The sequence below is a fragment of the Mesitornis unicolor genome, unplaced genomic scaffold, assembly GCF_000695765.1.
Source record: "Mesitornis unicolor isolate BGI_N332 unplaced genomic scaffold, ASM69576v1 scaffold51745, whole genome shotgun sequence".
NCBI lineage: Eukaryota > Metazoa > Chordata > Aves > Mesitornithiformes > Mesitornithidae > Mesitornis > Mesitornis unicolor.
The window spans coordinates 30,350-44,542 of NW_010185880.1; the positions used below are offsets into that span (position 1 = coordinate 30,350).

Sequence of the window (14,193 nt, forward strand, 5' to 3'; positions counted from 1 at the left end):
GTTAATTTCAGACATACCTCAAAAAGACACAAAAGATATTAAATAATATTTATCCATTTTACCCTTAATTTCTGAGTGAAGAAAGATTTTTAGAAAAAAAGCACCTCCTTATATTCTGCCATTAAAATCAACGTCTTCACAAGGCTAAAGTTTATTTTTTTAAGGTTAAGGCCTCTTGTTAAGCTAAAAAAACATGTGTAATGGCAATGTACCTTGTCCCCTTTACTCCACATGACTTTCGGAGTTGGCTCACCAGTGATGGGGATCTCAAGTCGTAGTTTGCTTCCTGCCACTACTGTCACAGTGTTATTTTCCCCAAGACCATCCAGGTGGAGTTTAGGAGGATCTGAAAAAGGAGAGATTGTCCAAGTTTGCCATATGGCTGCCACTCTGAGAGTTCAGTGACCTGGCACAGGTCTGCAACATAGAGAAATATGCTCCATTTTTTGTATTTTCCTGGTATTTTTAGTCAATTGGTTTTTTGTACAGAAGAAAATTTGTGAAGAAAATTTCCTTTTAAGAAAATAGTTGTCTGATGAAAAATGAATCATAACACCATAGAAATATTGCAATAGTAGGAAAATTTTGAAAAATCTATCTTCCTGAGGCAGAATTATGTATATTAGGGTAACTTCTGGGAGAGATTTCCTCTAAGTGGCTCTTGAGAATTTCCATTGCAGGCTTTCTACAGCACCTTTTACCACCCTTCAGACATCATTGTTCTTACAGATTAGAAGTTTTCTTAACCCAAATATTTTTTCTGAAAATGAAGCATTCACTTTTATTGTATTCCATGTGTATGGAGAACAACAGATGAATATCCTCTTACAACTTCTTTTAATGTATTGGAAATTATATTCGTGGGCATACCCCTCTAGTACCCCTTCCCTCTAATACCCCTTCCTTTTTCATTCTCCCTAAACCTTTGTGATACTTTTTCTAGCAGAAGATACTTCACTTCTTTCATCTTCAGTTACAGAACATATTTCATAAAACTTTGGTCATTTATATATGAGCAGATCCTGAGCACAGGCAAAATGCTCTCTGACCAGCCCACCTGCCCTTTGGCAAAGCAGCAGGTCTGTTTTCTCTGGTAAGTGCCTGCTCAGATGAAACAAACTGGTTGCAATCAAGGATATTTCACACCGATTCTAATTTCCAAAGGTCAGAGAAAAAGATGTTAAATATAAATCATTGTGCCATATACTTACCCACAACATGTACTTTGCATGGAATATTAATATTATAGGCATCTGGTACAAACATGTATTCAGCCTCATCATCAACAGCAGCACTTGCTATAACAAATCTGTGGATTCTGTAACAAAAGTAAAAATAAATAAATGTAAATTATTTTTGAATGCTGCTTGAAGCTATAAGGAAAAATCTGTGAAAAGGTTAGGAGATCTGTGCAAGTTTGTAAGATTATTGACTAAAAGTCCTTTGCTGGCTGCTTAGTGGTATTTTAACTGATTAAATACTGTGTGATTTGTACAAAATATTGAGATCACCACCAAATAATGTAACCAATTCTAATATTTTTTGTTTGAACACAAAAGTAGAAAAGTACAGGAGTGTAATCTCTGACACAGAGATTCTGTCCTGCTGCCATTAGATTGCAACTTAGTTCTTCAGGAAAAAATCTTTAGGTGATCCCATTGTGGGGATATTCTAACTTTTGTTAGGCCATCTTTGTGACAGGATCCAATTTACTATTTGTTTACCAGAATAAAGAAATGGGTGAGCAAAGCATATGCTGCTCTTAATACCTAACTGCATCTTCCAGTACAATGATAGTTTTGATTTCCTATTACCTGCTGTGGTTAAGTAGCCACAAGGTAGGATCACCTTTGTGCCCTTCCTTCTCCTCTTTCCTTCATCTCCCCCTACATGGGTCCTGGGAAGCTCCTTCACCATATGTCAATCCAACGGGTCATTACACAACTGGCACTTGTCCCTTACCATGATTTAGCAAGCATTATGGAATTAATGCAAATGTTAGCCTGTTTAGGAGCATCTTCACAAGTGCAGTTCCCAACTGTACTAGTGGTCTGCTAAACTTAAGTGAAGGAGATGTAGTTAAAGGTAGGACCTGGTTTGGTTTGGTTTGGTTTGGTTTGGTTTGGTTTGGTTTGGTTTGGTTTTTTAAACTGATAAACTTTCCATTAATGAAGATGGATTATAAATGCAAAGGGACCTGATATCTCCATATACTCTGCATGGGTAGAGATACATGTTCTGAGTTGACACAAACAGAAGCTGTCAGAAAAATAGACACTTAAAGGCTATATAATTTTAATAATGCCTAACAATTATTTTCCTTTACTACTAAATATCCTGTACTAACAACAAGAGCAATGTCAAGAAAAATTACTAGCTTGAACTTAGATCAAGGATTAGATTATTGTCCTTCACAGCCAAAAGACACAAAATGAAAGGGGCAAGGAGACATGCCTTTTATGATGATAAAATAAATATGTTTGAGGGACAGAGGACAGGCTTGATTATCAGACAATTTTCCATGAAGTAACACACATATTGGCACATCTCTACAGTGTCATTCCACCAAAAGTAAATCAATATACAACTGGCTTACCTTCCTTTGTGATAAAGCTTTACACGGTCACTAGCTTCGACCACTTGTCCGTTTTTGTACCATTTCCCTGACACATTCTCAGATATCTCACACTTGAGGTGGATTTCCTGTCCAAGCCTCACAGTCTGGTCTTCTAGTGCAAGTGATATCTTCAGTGGTCTCACTTAGGAAAATAGAAGCAGAGATATTAATGCTAATGTCAAACAATAGCTCATGATTCTGTCATGGATCTGTTGTAGATCTGAGTCCAGGTTGAACACGCAGTACCATCTGCATGCAGTAAATATCCCTGGCATTGTAATCTGACACAGGAAACAAAGAGTGATGGAAAAAGCAGTGTTTTATAGAAAGCTAGTTGGAAAATCCTCAGAAAAAGCTGCATAAAAGGAAAGATGGTGGAGCTCAAAAGACCACAGAGGATATTTTCCAACTTAATAATAGAATAGCATGGATTTGTTGTGCTTAGGATAACGATTTGTACAAAATAGTCAAAAGCAATTTGAGTATTACAAACCAGTGTATGTTTATGCATAATATATGGTAACTTTAGAGGATGGACACACACTTTTCGGTAAAAAACACAGGCATTTTAAGGGATATTGCACAAACAGTACTAAGGATGCTGCACAGCCATGTGTTTGTGCCTATGAGTTCAGGTCAAAGACCCTGATGCCTGTTAAAAGTATGCCTAGTTATAGAAATGTTTATTTTTTCCAACATCCTTTTTTTCTGATTTTAGCTAAAAAGCCTTGGTTTAGCTTTCCTGTGGAAACCTGAAAGGATTAAAGAAATGCAGATACTTCTCTTGAAAATTTCACTTTGTTGACCTATTATAACTTTGAATGGAGACCTTTGTTTTCCATCTTAATGGAGTTATAGAAAGTTTCCAAGCAGAGCTAGTTCATAGCCTGTTGCTGCAAACAGCGTCTAAATGAAAGTCACTGTTGTGGAGATCTGCAGCAAAGAAATTGGTATAGAAGTTAAGTCTCTCTTTAAATCCCCAGGAAAAAGCAAGCAAATTATTTATGTCTATAAGCTAGTAAACTGTGACATAGGAATTCAAGAGCAAGATGGATGATACTTACAATCAACAGAAAGCTTAGCTTCCGATTGACCTCCAGTTGTCATTACTGAGTAAGTTGCATTGTCATTTTTTGCTGCTTCCTCTATGATCAAAGTGTGTTTTTTACCCTCAACCTTGATTCGATACCGGGATTTAGGATCATTGGGAAGTTCTACACCATTCTTAAACCTAAGGGAAAACAAAGAATGATTACTTTTCCACTAAAAGTCCTGTGCAAAGAGGTTGCCTATTTAGTGAAACATCCAGAGAAGACTTTATAGGACTTAAGGCTCAAGAAAAGGTTAAACAAATTCATCTATTAATATGTAAGGTTGTTTTTGCTGTTGCTACATTTTTGAATAATGTATTCTTGACATTTTCTCAACAATTTTCAAGTTTACTGGTGTAAAAAAAGCTGTCTACATTTTTACCTTCAATTAAAACAATCTGGGTTTTATTCTCAAGCAAACAGTTTCTGTTCAAAGTGTTGCTTACCACTTCACATTTGCATCATCCTCAGACACTTCACAGCTCAGTTCTACTCGTTCACCAACATAGGTACTGGTATCCTCCAGGCCTTTGGTCACCAAAATTGGAGGATCTTTGGAAAGAGGAAATTACAGATTTACAATCTAAGAGATAAAACTAAGTTAAAGAGCTGTTTCAAAATCATGCTGTAGAAGATGATACTACTTTAAAATTTTCATATCAGCCTCAGTGAAGCTTTTCTGGCCTTCACAAAAAAGTGATTGCTTATTAAGACGCTAGTAAGAAATGTGCTAAATAAAAAAACCAATATTTGTTCAGATTAATACCTGCCTCACATCTCATTTTATTGACAGTTTGTCCAGGCAGGTCGACATGAGAAGCTAACATTCCCCTCTTGCATCCCACATATAGCTCTCATAAAGCTGCACTTTCATTAGGTTCTATAGCCCATTATGCACAATAAGATAACCTGATGACATATCGCAGTGCCGTTATTAGTTTAGCCCATTTGTGCTTTCAAAACTCAAGATTATTTAATAGCAAGAGATTGTACAACAGTTATCCTATGATATTCATAGGGGCAATGGAATCCTTTATTCTAAATAGCTTTCTGAAATGTTTGATGATTTTTTTTCCCTCACTGTAAGTTCTGTTTTTCTGTTTTGTGCATGTGTGAGTAATGCCATGAAAATTATCAGTAAGACTATCAATACTGTGGGAGCAAAAATAATATGAAGAAATGGCCACCTATTCATAGATTTTGATAGAGTCTCTCCTTAAATCTTTGCAGATGGAATGAAAACTAACTGTTAGAAAGTCTGATCTGAGGGTACTTGAAACTGATCAGTTGGTGTAACAGGGTTGTCACGTACCTAAGTATGGTGTTAGGGAAAACCAACACTATGACAAATGAGTCTTCAAAATGGCTTTAAAACTATGAAGGGGACCACAGCCCCACTAGATCCCAATGCACGGTATGAATTCAACCACATCCCCATTTCAAGGTTTTCACTAAATTACAGGACAAGGAAAAAAACGATCAGGGATCACAGAAATACAGAGAGGCTGCTAATACAAATACAAATTCAAAAATATACTGAACAAGATCCTCCCTGTTAATTTCTGTTGCAGCCAAAGAAGCCATACCAATTTACAGCAGGTGAAAGAGGAGCAAGCTGCTGTATTTACCTCTCACAAACAGTTCTGTGGAGCATTTCTCATCACCAGCTGTTACGTAATAGCGAGCATCGTCTGTCATCATACAATTATTGATGAATAAAATTCGCTGGTTACCTTTGTGCTCAAAAATGTACCTGTTTGAACAGGAATGCAGCAAAGATAGATTAGCAAAACCGCTGGACCCGTTTTTGTTTTATGTAGAAAGTAGTATTAGAGGTGAAAATCCTGGTTTTTTACATAGAACTGGAAATTTTGTCCTGGAAAACAATCGCCAAGATTCAACAGAACCGTCAAAGACTTTTCAGCAAAAGGAGCTACAGTGCAGAGTGACAATGAGTATCTTCTGACTTGTTCCAAAATCCCAGGCTTGAGTGATATGAAAAAAAATAAAAAATGAGCAGCCTTTGAAGGATGGCAAATAAAATGGAGTCTGAAACTCTAGATGAGTAAAGATTAAAATAACCAGTAACAGGACACCATCCTCATTCCAACAATCTTAACATTTTTGTGAAGTTTAATAATAGCTGAAGTTAAGAAGTTAATATTATTGGTAGGCCAGATGGCACAAGAGATCAGTAATGGTATATGGGGTTTTGGTAATGGGATATGGAACCTTTCACCTTTATGTCACCAGTTTAGATCTGCTCCAGGTTTGTAATGACCAAAGCTCATTAGCATCTGACAGCTGCTTCAGCAGCCTGGAAGAAATGTACTGGAGCATTCAATCCACGTCCTTCTACTAGAAAGGTATCCACATAGCTGCCTGCAAAAGAGGTCTGAGCTGCTCATGGCAGATATAGAAGCTAAATAAAAAGTACCTTATTTATCATGCATTATTTGTCAACTATGAATGTTAATCAAAATCCTTCATTGACTTTTGCAGCAACAGAACGAAGAAAATCTGCCCCTTGTCTGTAAGAGGGCTTATGCTAATTACTGTTTTCTCACAGGGCCAGAGGAGAAAATTGCTAGGATTTTGTGCTGCTGAGAAACATTTGAGGAACATAAAATTGTTGTAGATTACTTGTTGCACATCATCGTTCCTAGCTTCACTGTGGAATGGGATTTTCTGCAGCGTGTTGTAAGAGCTGGTTGTGCCACACTAAGGACTGAGCTCAACTTCCAGCCTTTGCTCTACCTGCACTTGAAAAGTCCCTTCCTGTAGAAAAAGCCAGAGGGTAAACTAATATGCAGGTGACAGAGATGATGAAGAAGACCTGTTGCACATGACTGAAGTCACTTTGAGCTAATGCAGGGTGTGGGTGTTAAGTGGGTAGTGAAAGGCGAGACAAACCTCAGTCCCCTTTCCTCAGGTGATTTATAAGCAAAGTGGGTAAATATGTGATGTCAAACATCTCTCCTCTTAGCACCCAATTTCTTCCAAAAGATTCTAACCTCCTTCAGACATGTGACTGAAGATAAGTGATTTATTTAGTCACAATGCTTCCAATTTTTTAACAACTACTGAATAGTAAATGGCTCCATGTTTTGTCAAGGATCTTTATTTTATTTCTCTTGAGGCAAAGGAGCCAATCTACATTAACAATTAGCATACAGTAGACCTTTCTGGGTGATAAGCAATATAGCATCATTTGGATACATTTCACACATAGTGGTATTCAGAAATAAAATTGGTGCAACCTGAGCAAAGAGATAACTCTATGTAACACACTTGTCAAGGAGGTACATGTGAACCCATTTTACAGCTTACATACAATAAAGCCACTTACTTTGCACTTGGACGTATTTCTTGGCCATTTTTATACCACTTGAGCTCCACTGTTGGATCTGCTAGCTCCACCATGAACCTTACTTTACCTCCTTTGTCCACCTGATAGGCAGGATCAAGACCTTTGGCAAAAGCTGTTGTGAAAGCAGAGTGTTATTATAAAAGAAGATCAGAAAACATGATTCTGAATGCTGAAATGACATTGCATAAATCTTATAAAATCTGTCCCAATACATGCACATAATGTTATCCATCACTCTGTGTTCTTAGGCTAGTCCACGTGAATCAGTTTATTTTTTAGAAACATTAGAATATGTGCAAAAGTATGCAGGTCTGATTATTCTAAGTTAAGGCTAGTACCTGTTTATGACTTTGCAGTGTGACTGTATTCTGGATAGGATTGGATAGATGTAGCTTTGACAGCTTGCTGAGAAGTGCCATGTCAAAATAAAATGGTATACATCTAGTGGCATGGAATCATTTGCAATAAATCTGTTACAGATTACTTCTCTATTAGCACCACTGTGCAGGTTAACAGGGAATTTTAAGCTAAAATTCCTACTGAGTTTCCCACTATCAGAATAAACACATTGGTTTGTCTAAAAGCCAAATCAACTTTCCTGAATCTTGATAGAGGTAAATGGAGAAAGACAGGTCTGAATGTCACCACCAAATGCAGGGTGGAGGGGTTTTATGTCAGATTAAGTGCAAAATGAAATTATGGAGAGCAAACAATATGTTTGCTCTATTTTAGTACAGAAGATATTAATGATATCACAAGGTCTGATTTTCATACTGTTTGATCAGGTAACACCGTTTCACACAACTGGGAGACGTTTTGTTCCGGTTGGAACTATTTTTTGACTGAGAGGTAGGGGTGCTTTTGGTAAGCACCAAAAGGGCTAGGGTGTTTACACTAACCACAATGGACCGAAGTCTTCTTCTGATTAACTCTTTACAGTAATAAGGCTTGAGTTGCAGTGTGCAAGTCTCCTTACATGGAAATGAAGTAAATTTGGGTTTTTAAGATGGATGCACGTGTGTGACATATGTAATAATATTCTGCCTTATCCATACCTGCGCTTTTCTTCACTTCCCTGCGCATACGCTTCAGACGCTTTAACATTCCTCTCAGGTCGGTGATACCATACTGAAAAGCAATCTTCTCATATTCACTGGGATTCGCGTTCTTCAGAAGCTCCCACACGTCTATCTCAGGTTCTTCCTCTTGCTGTTTAACCTCCCTAACAGTAGCAAAATAAAATTATGGGAGAAGAGTTAGCAAGGCTGTATCACACCATAAAAAAGGTGAAGCTGGATCTATGGTGAGGTTAGAAATGTTTTGATCAAAATTTGAAGGCTGCTATCTTATTTTTGTATTTCACTCAGTATAAGTGGAATAGCTCAGAACGACATTCACACCTTACTTTACTCTTCTTCAAGGCAGACTTTGGATATAAGTTTTTATTTGGCCTTTTCTGATGTAATCAGTTGTGACAGTTTTTATACTGCTTCATGACTTAAAAAAATACGTTTGCAAATGTAATACTATAATAGCATATGGGCTAATCCCACTTAAGACAGTTTTATCTATTGTAACTTGAGTGGAATCAGTTACAATTCATGATGGCGCCACTGAGATCTGAGTCTAATCTGTACCTTTCATAATTACATAAAAATGCTTTCAAACCGTGAGTCCCTGTAACTTCTACCAGGGACAACCAATGAAATGACATTGAAATCCAAGGGAAGCTGGGTCTGTTTATAGTTGCGCCAGTGCTTCTCAGAGTTACTTAAAGTTGGCATATGGATAGGAACTGGAGATTTCCACACCAGCTTGGACTTGCAAGAGGGTTCTGTTGGCTTCCATGTTTATCTCAGTCTTAATGGCAGGAAGTGTTTTCAGAGGCATGTGTGAATAGCATCACCTTTATACAGAAGTTCCAATACCGTATTTACTATCTGCAACTCTGGGCTAAGACAACCAATAAAGAGAAGTATAATTATTTTCACAAAGGCAGCCATTAAAAGGGAAAAAAATTGAAGCGTCCTAAACAAAATGTGATTTTTTTGAGATTGACAGCTTAGCTCAAAAAAATGAACTGCTAGAGCAATCCAGGAAATGGAGCAGAAATCCAGACATTTTTCCCTATAAGTTCATTAGCATCAGACCAGGATCATTCTGATTTGATCTGGTTGGTCTAATGACATCAGTACTTTTGAGAACAGAGTGAGAAAATAAACATTTGAAAAATAAAAAAACCCTGAGCTTTGGAGTGAGACGCTATAAGAGCTGAGCTCTGTCAGCTGGATGAAGATGGAGAATTTTCTTTAATATATACAGAAATAGCATCGGGGGTCCCTGAGAATCTCTGCATGGCCAGATGAGGACCTATGGAAAACCACTTTGCTGTTTAATCCATGGACTTTATTAATTTTTGTAATATGCCAGTGTTATTTTTATAAGGGAAAGAAGCTTCTCACTGAAGAGTCTTTGAAATACTTACATTTTTATCTTAGAATTATTGTTAGATAATATCAGGTATGTAATTTTATGTTCTGTCTCTTTTACTTTTATCTGTGCTCGTGCTTTCTGGAGGGTGACTATGTACAAGGAACACTGGCATTTCAGTGAGATTTCTTCTGCATGGTGGCAAGTCAGGATCAGCTTGCAAACACATGTAAAAGCCGACACACCCCATGGGGTGGCATTCTCCTCTCCCAGGGCTGGCCACTTGCCATGCAACGCCTGAGAGGTACAATCCATGGGAACAGAGTTAATGTACCCCTTTAAATCAGGCACTAGTTGAGAATGAGGATTAGAGTATCCTGATTTTCAACCAACTTGGAATAACTCCAGACTCTTTTTTTTTTTCCTTTTGCATAACTGGAGAACAAATTTTGATGCTTAGAGTCAATCAACTTTGTTCTGAGATCACAATAGTTTCTGCTGTGGGTAGTGGGCAAGCAATGCTTGGAATATCCTAAGCAGACTGGCCTCTCCACAAAATCACTTTCAAATCTTTTCCCTGAAAATGTGCATTTCATTGAAAGATGTACTTTTAAAAAAAAGACCTAAATGAGTGTTTTTGAGATCTTGTGCCTTTTGGAATTTCGTGCCATTACTGAGCCATTGCACTGACGAAGCATGACCAGTCACAGAGTGGCTTACTGAGGTAAGAACTGATTTGTCTTTCTGCAAGACAAGCACGAAATTAGAAAATAGGCAGTATATAGATTCTATGCATTTAGGTTTTTTTAAAAAACATGTTTCAAGTATTATGCACCACAGGTGAAAAGTTCTAGCTCTTTCCTTGGTAATATAACCATACAAAAGAGAAGGAATACACCTGCAACATTGCCTCTTGAAAAAAATTAAAATAAAAATGTGTATTTGTCTTAATAAAAATGGATATTAATATCCACACTGAGACTTAATTAGAAGTCTTATTCAAATAAGCTCAGAAACGTGAGGTTGAATTTCAGTGCCTGATACAAGGAAGTGATGAACCAATTTGACCAGTATCAAATAATAGTGTTTAAAAACTGAAAGTTTGCTTTGCCCATTAACCACACAATACGTATACTATGTTTATATGGCTATACAGTATTCACCTTGCAAACATGTGAGTTACTTGTTAGCAAAGTGATAATGACTCTGAAATCACACTTCTCTTTCCACAAAACCACCAAGACCTCTTACATGCAACTGTCATGTTGCTAATAAAACACCCCACAGGCAGTCATGAGAAGTGTCAGGGTAAGTTGTATTAGTATGATAAAAAGTCAAACTGAAGATCCTAGTTAGGGATGAGAAGATAAAAAAACCAAAGACCTGGTGGATTTGAATTGGTTCAGGAAATTCTTTCACTGCCTACTTTTACCTTCAGCCTTTCCTATTTGCTTTAGTTGCTTAAATACAGTCCACCTTCATAGCCCATGAGCCCATTGGGAACTTTTTATGTAATTAATACTGCATATTGGATTTTCCTCTTTCAGAGTAAATGATAGATGAGATAAAGCATTTAGTTGCCATTGATTTCCATGACATACAGAATTTATGTTATAAATTTTAAAAAATGACAAATTAACTATCTTGTCTTAAACTGTTAAAAGACTAAACTGGGTTTAAGATCTGAAATAGCTAGAGGCATAACTATCATAACACCAGATTTTCAAGGCAAACCAAGGAAACATGTGTCCAAGTTTTTCTTGGTAACAGCTTTTATGTTGAATAAAACACCATTCAATATTTGTTTGCACATACAGAAAGCTGCAAAGAATTAATGCCAATGTCTATGGTTTGAAAGCATGATATATGGTTTTTGGTATCAGGATGCCTGTAAAATCAAATTAAGATGTAGCCAAAGAGGTAAATTTAACCCTTGCAGTTTTTTACTCTTGCACCAGACTCAATTTTCTGAACTGCTCATCCCTGTGTAGGAAACTGTCCCCCTCTACCCTTCATGCAAACACAAAAGAAATAGCAAATAAACTAAATGTTATTGGCCTCTTCAGGTTGTGGCTCACTTTTTTCCCAGTGCACTCTGGTTTCTTTTCTGCACACTTAAGGTACAATTAACTGAACATAGTTAGAAACACTGAAAAAAATGAAAGGTCAGAAAATACTTAAGAAGTTATTAATGCTACACCTGACTCTTTCTGTGTGCGAACCTAATGGTTTGCAATCCACACCTGCTCACTGCATCACTTGGTTCTCACCTACGTTTCAGGAGACCACTAAAGTCAAGTTCTCCTGCATCGTCTTGTCCATCACCGCTGTTATTAATAGAAAAAGATCAAATCTTTGTTTAATAGAGGAAGACTTAGACAACACACATTGCAAACGCTCTACATGTCTCATATACTCAACACTGTCCAGACACACAAATAATGGAATAAAATCAACACAAACTTGTATTCTTTTTCACACAAATTATGTTTCCTTAGGCACTTGTGAAAAATAACACAAAGGTTTGTATTGCTTGTTATTATAATTGGATGACAAATTTTTGTAACTGCATACATAAATTTGCCAAGATTTGTGTTTCAGTAACACAAATGAAAGTGAACCGGTCAACACAAAGAGCTTTGTTTTTCACTCCCATAGTGTAGGTGTATGAAAACAAAGGGCTTGTGCTGATCTTTTGCTATGAATGTAAAACAAAGATTTGCATTGCTGGGTGGTGCTTTTAATAATGCGTAGCTGTGTCAAATACTGATTGCAGAGCTTTACACTTGAGTTTCAACCTTTCTCTAGATGAAGGGAAAAATTAATTTGAAAAAGTAACAGTACATTGTATATTTTTACAGATAGAATCACAGTCCTATGAAGGTGCATTTCTTTCTATAATGGGACCTTAAGCAGCAATACCTTATTGTAAAGCATATATATACAAAAGAAATGCCCTTAAGATTTGTAAAAAGGGCAAAAATCTGCAAATGTTGAGTCAAATGATGCCAATATTTAATCCCAGATTATGCATACAAGATATTACTCAGAAAAATCAGAAAATATTCCGATATCCTCATCTGTTTGGGCGGAACAGTTATTGCAGTTTTTTAAAAACATTCTCAAGAAAGGAGTGCACCTCGTACGTAATATCTTTTCCATTTGCTCTTTAAATCAAATCTCTCTAAATAAAAGCAGTTGCTTCTAAGTTACAACTTTGTTTGTATGTGTAAATTAACAAACTGCATTAATTTTCTGTTTATGAAACATTTTCATTCTGCATACTGTCATTCTAAGACAATTTTCTCCGTAAAAGGTAAAGATGACATCTATACTGGTTTGAATTACTATTTTATCACAATCTGAACTGATTTGAATTGCTGTTTTATCACAAAGGTAACTAACAAAGAAAAAGACTTCAGACATGTCCTCTGCAATATATTATTTGTAGTTTTTCTGTAGTGGTGGCCTTATGACACACTCTTTTACTGTAAGAAAATTGATAAAGCCAGATCCTGTCTTCTTGAAATCAGTGTGAATTTTCTCTCTGCTTTTAATCAGTGCAGAATTTGGGCCAGAAACTCTCATATTGTAGCTGATAACTTTCAGAAAACACACTGTAGAATATTTTAGTGGATTAAAATACGATTTTAAAACTCTCTGAAGAAACAGATATTTAATTGCCCTAAATACTGACTCTTCCTTTAAAGCAATGACATTGTAATTTCATGGTATTTAATATCATATGCACTATGTGTTGTAACTATTTCATTTTACCCACTACAAAGTACCCTAAGCCCCAAGTCTTTAATCTTTCTTTACAAAAACATTTTTTTAAGATACTTGATACAGTTGCCTGCCAAGATTGCTGCAAGTTCTGTGCATGCTACCAGCTTCCATTACTGAGGAGCTTCATAGGATGACTGTCTGAAGTTACCTTCTTTTGAAAGCAGATCTGATGTCAATGGATGGAGCAGCTTGGGAAGATTCTATGGAATAACAGTAATATAGGAATTAAAAACATAATTTGAAATTAATGTAATTTATATAATCAGTGTAATTTGGCATATGAAATTTTTTCAGTTCCCTGCTAAGTGACCACAGTTTGTGCTGCTCCTTTGGGATTAAGTTCTGATAAACGCAAAGCTGCTCAGCTAAGTTTGTGTAATGCATTTCCCTAAACTACTTTCTGTAGTTGTTCACAGTAGAGCTGTCGCTGTGACGTTTCTTCCTGCCTATACACAGGCTTTGGCCTTTGCGTCTTCCCATTCTCGGTGCTTTCTCTCCTGCTGGCATCTTGCACTTTCTCAATGTGCTCAGCATCAGAGGAAGGAGTCTTCTCTGCAGCTACAGACTCGTGTTGATTCTCAGTGCAAGGCTGAATACCCTGCCATGAATTTGTGCCAGCTTGAATCAGATTAAATGGCTCTGATCCATGGTCAGTGAATGGATGCAGCCAGGCTGGCCCCTGCCTCGCTGGCCTCTGACTACCTATGTCCCTCAGACTGTCAGTCAGCTGCCAAATGTCCCCTTAACTGTGACCGGATTCACCTGAGTGGGGAACAGACAGTCTGGTATAGGCCAATTGGTAGGTGTGCTTTATGAGGGTAAACAACTATTTTTGTTGCTGCTGGCCTTGGCATTTTGGAAGACATCGATCTCTCTCAGTTCGATCGTGCAGGTAT

At 37.0% G+C, this 14,193-nt stretch overlaps 1 protein-coding gene across 1 annotated transcript in view; it reads right to left on the reverse strand.

The window, feature by feature from the left end:
* Positions 1–14,193, reverse strand: part of MYBPC1 (myosin binding protein C, slow type) — a 73,824-nt gene that overhangs the window by 25,435 nt on the left and 34,196 nt on the right. Inside the window, exons 7-16 of the mRNA XM_010184950.1 lie at positions 13,446–13,497; positions 11,779–11,835; positions 8,134–8,300; positions 7,058–7,190; positions 5,337–5,461; positions 4,155–4,260; positions 3,682–3,848; positions 2,597–2,759; positions 1,212–1,318; positions 213–346 (exon numbers count right to left, since the gene is read on the reverse strand). Coding sequence (XP_010183252.1) covers positions 213–346; positions 1,212–1,318; positions 2,597–2,759; positions 3,682–3,848; positions 4,155–4,260; positions 5,337–5,461; positions 7,058–7,190; positions 8,134–8,300; positions 11,779–11,835; positions 13,446–13,497 — 1,211 coding nt within the window. The remainder of the gene's footprint in view (positions 1–212; positions 347–1,211; positions 1,319–2,596; positions 2,760–3,681; positions 3,849–4,154; positions 4,261–5,336; positions 5,462–7,057; positions 7,191–8,133; positions 8,301–11,778; positions 11,836–13,445; positions 13,498–14,193) is intronic.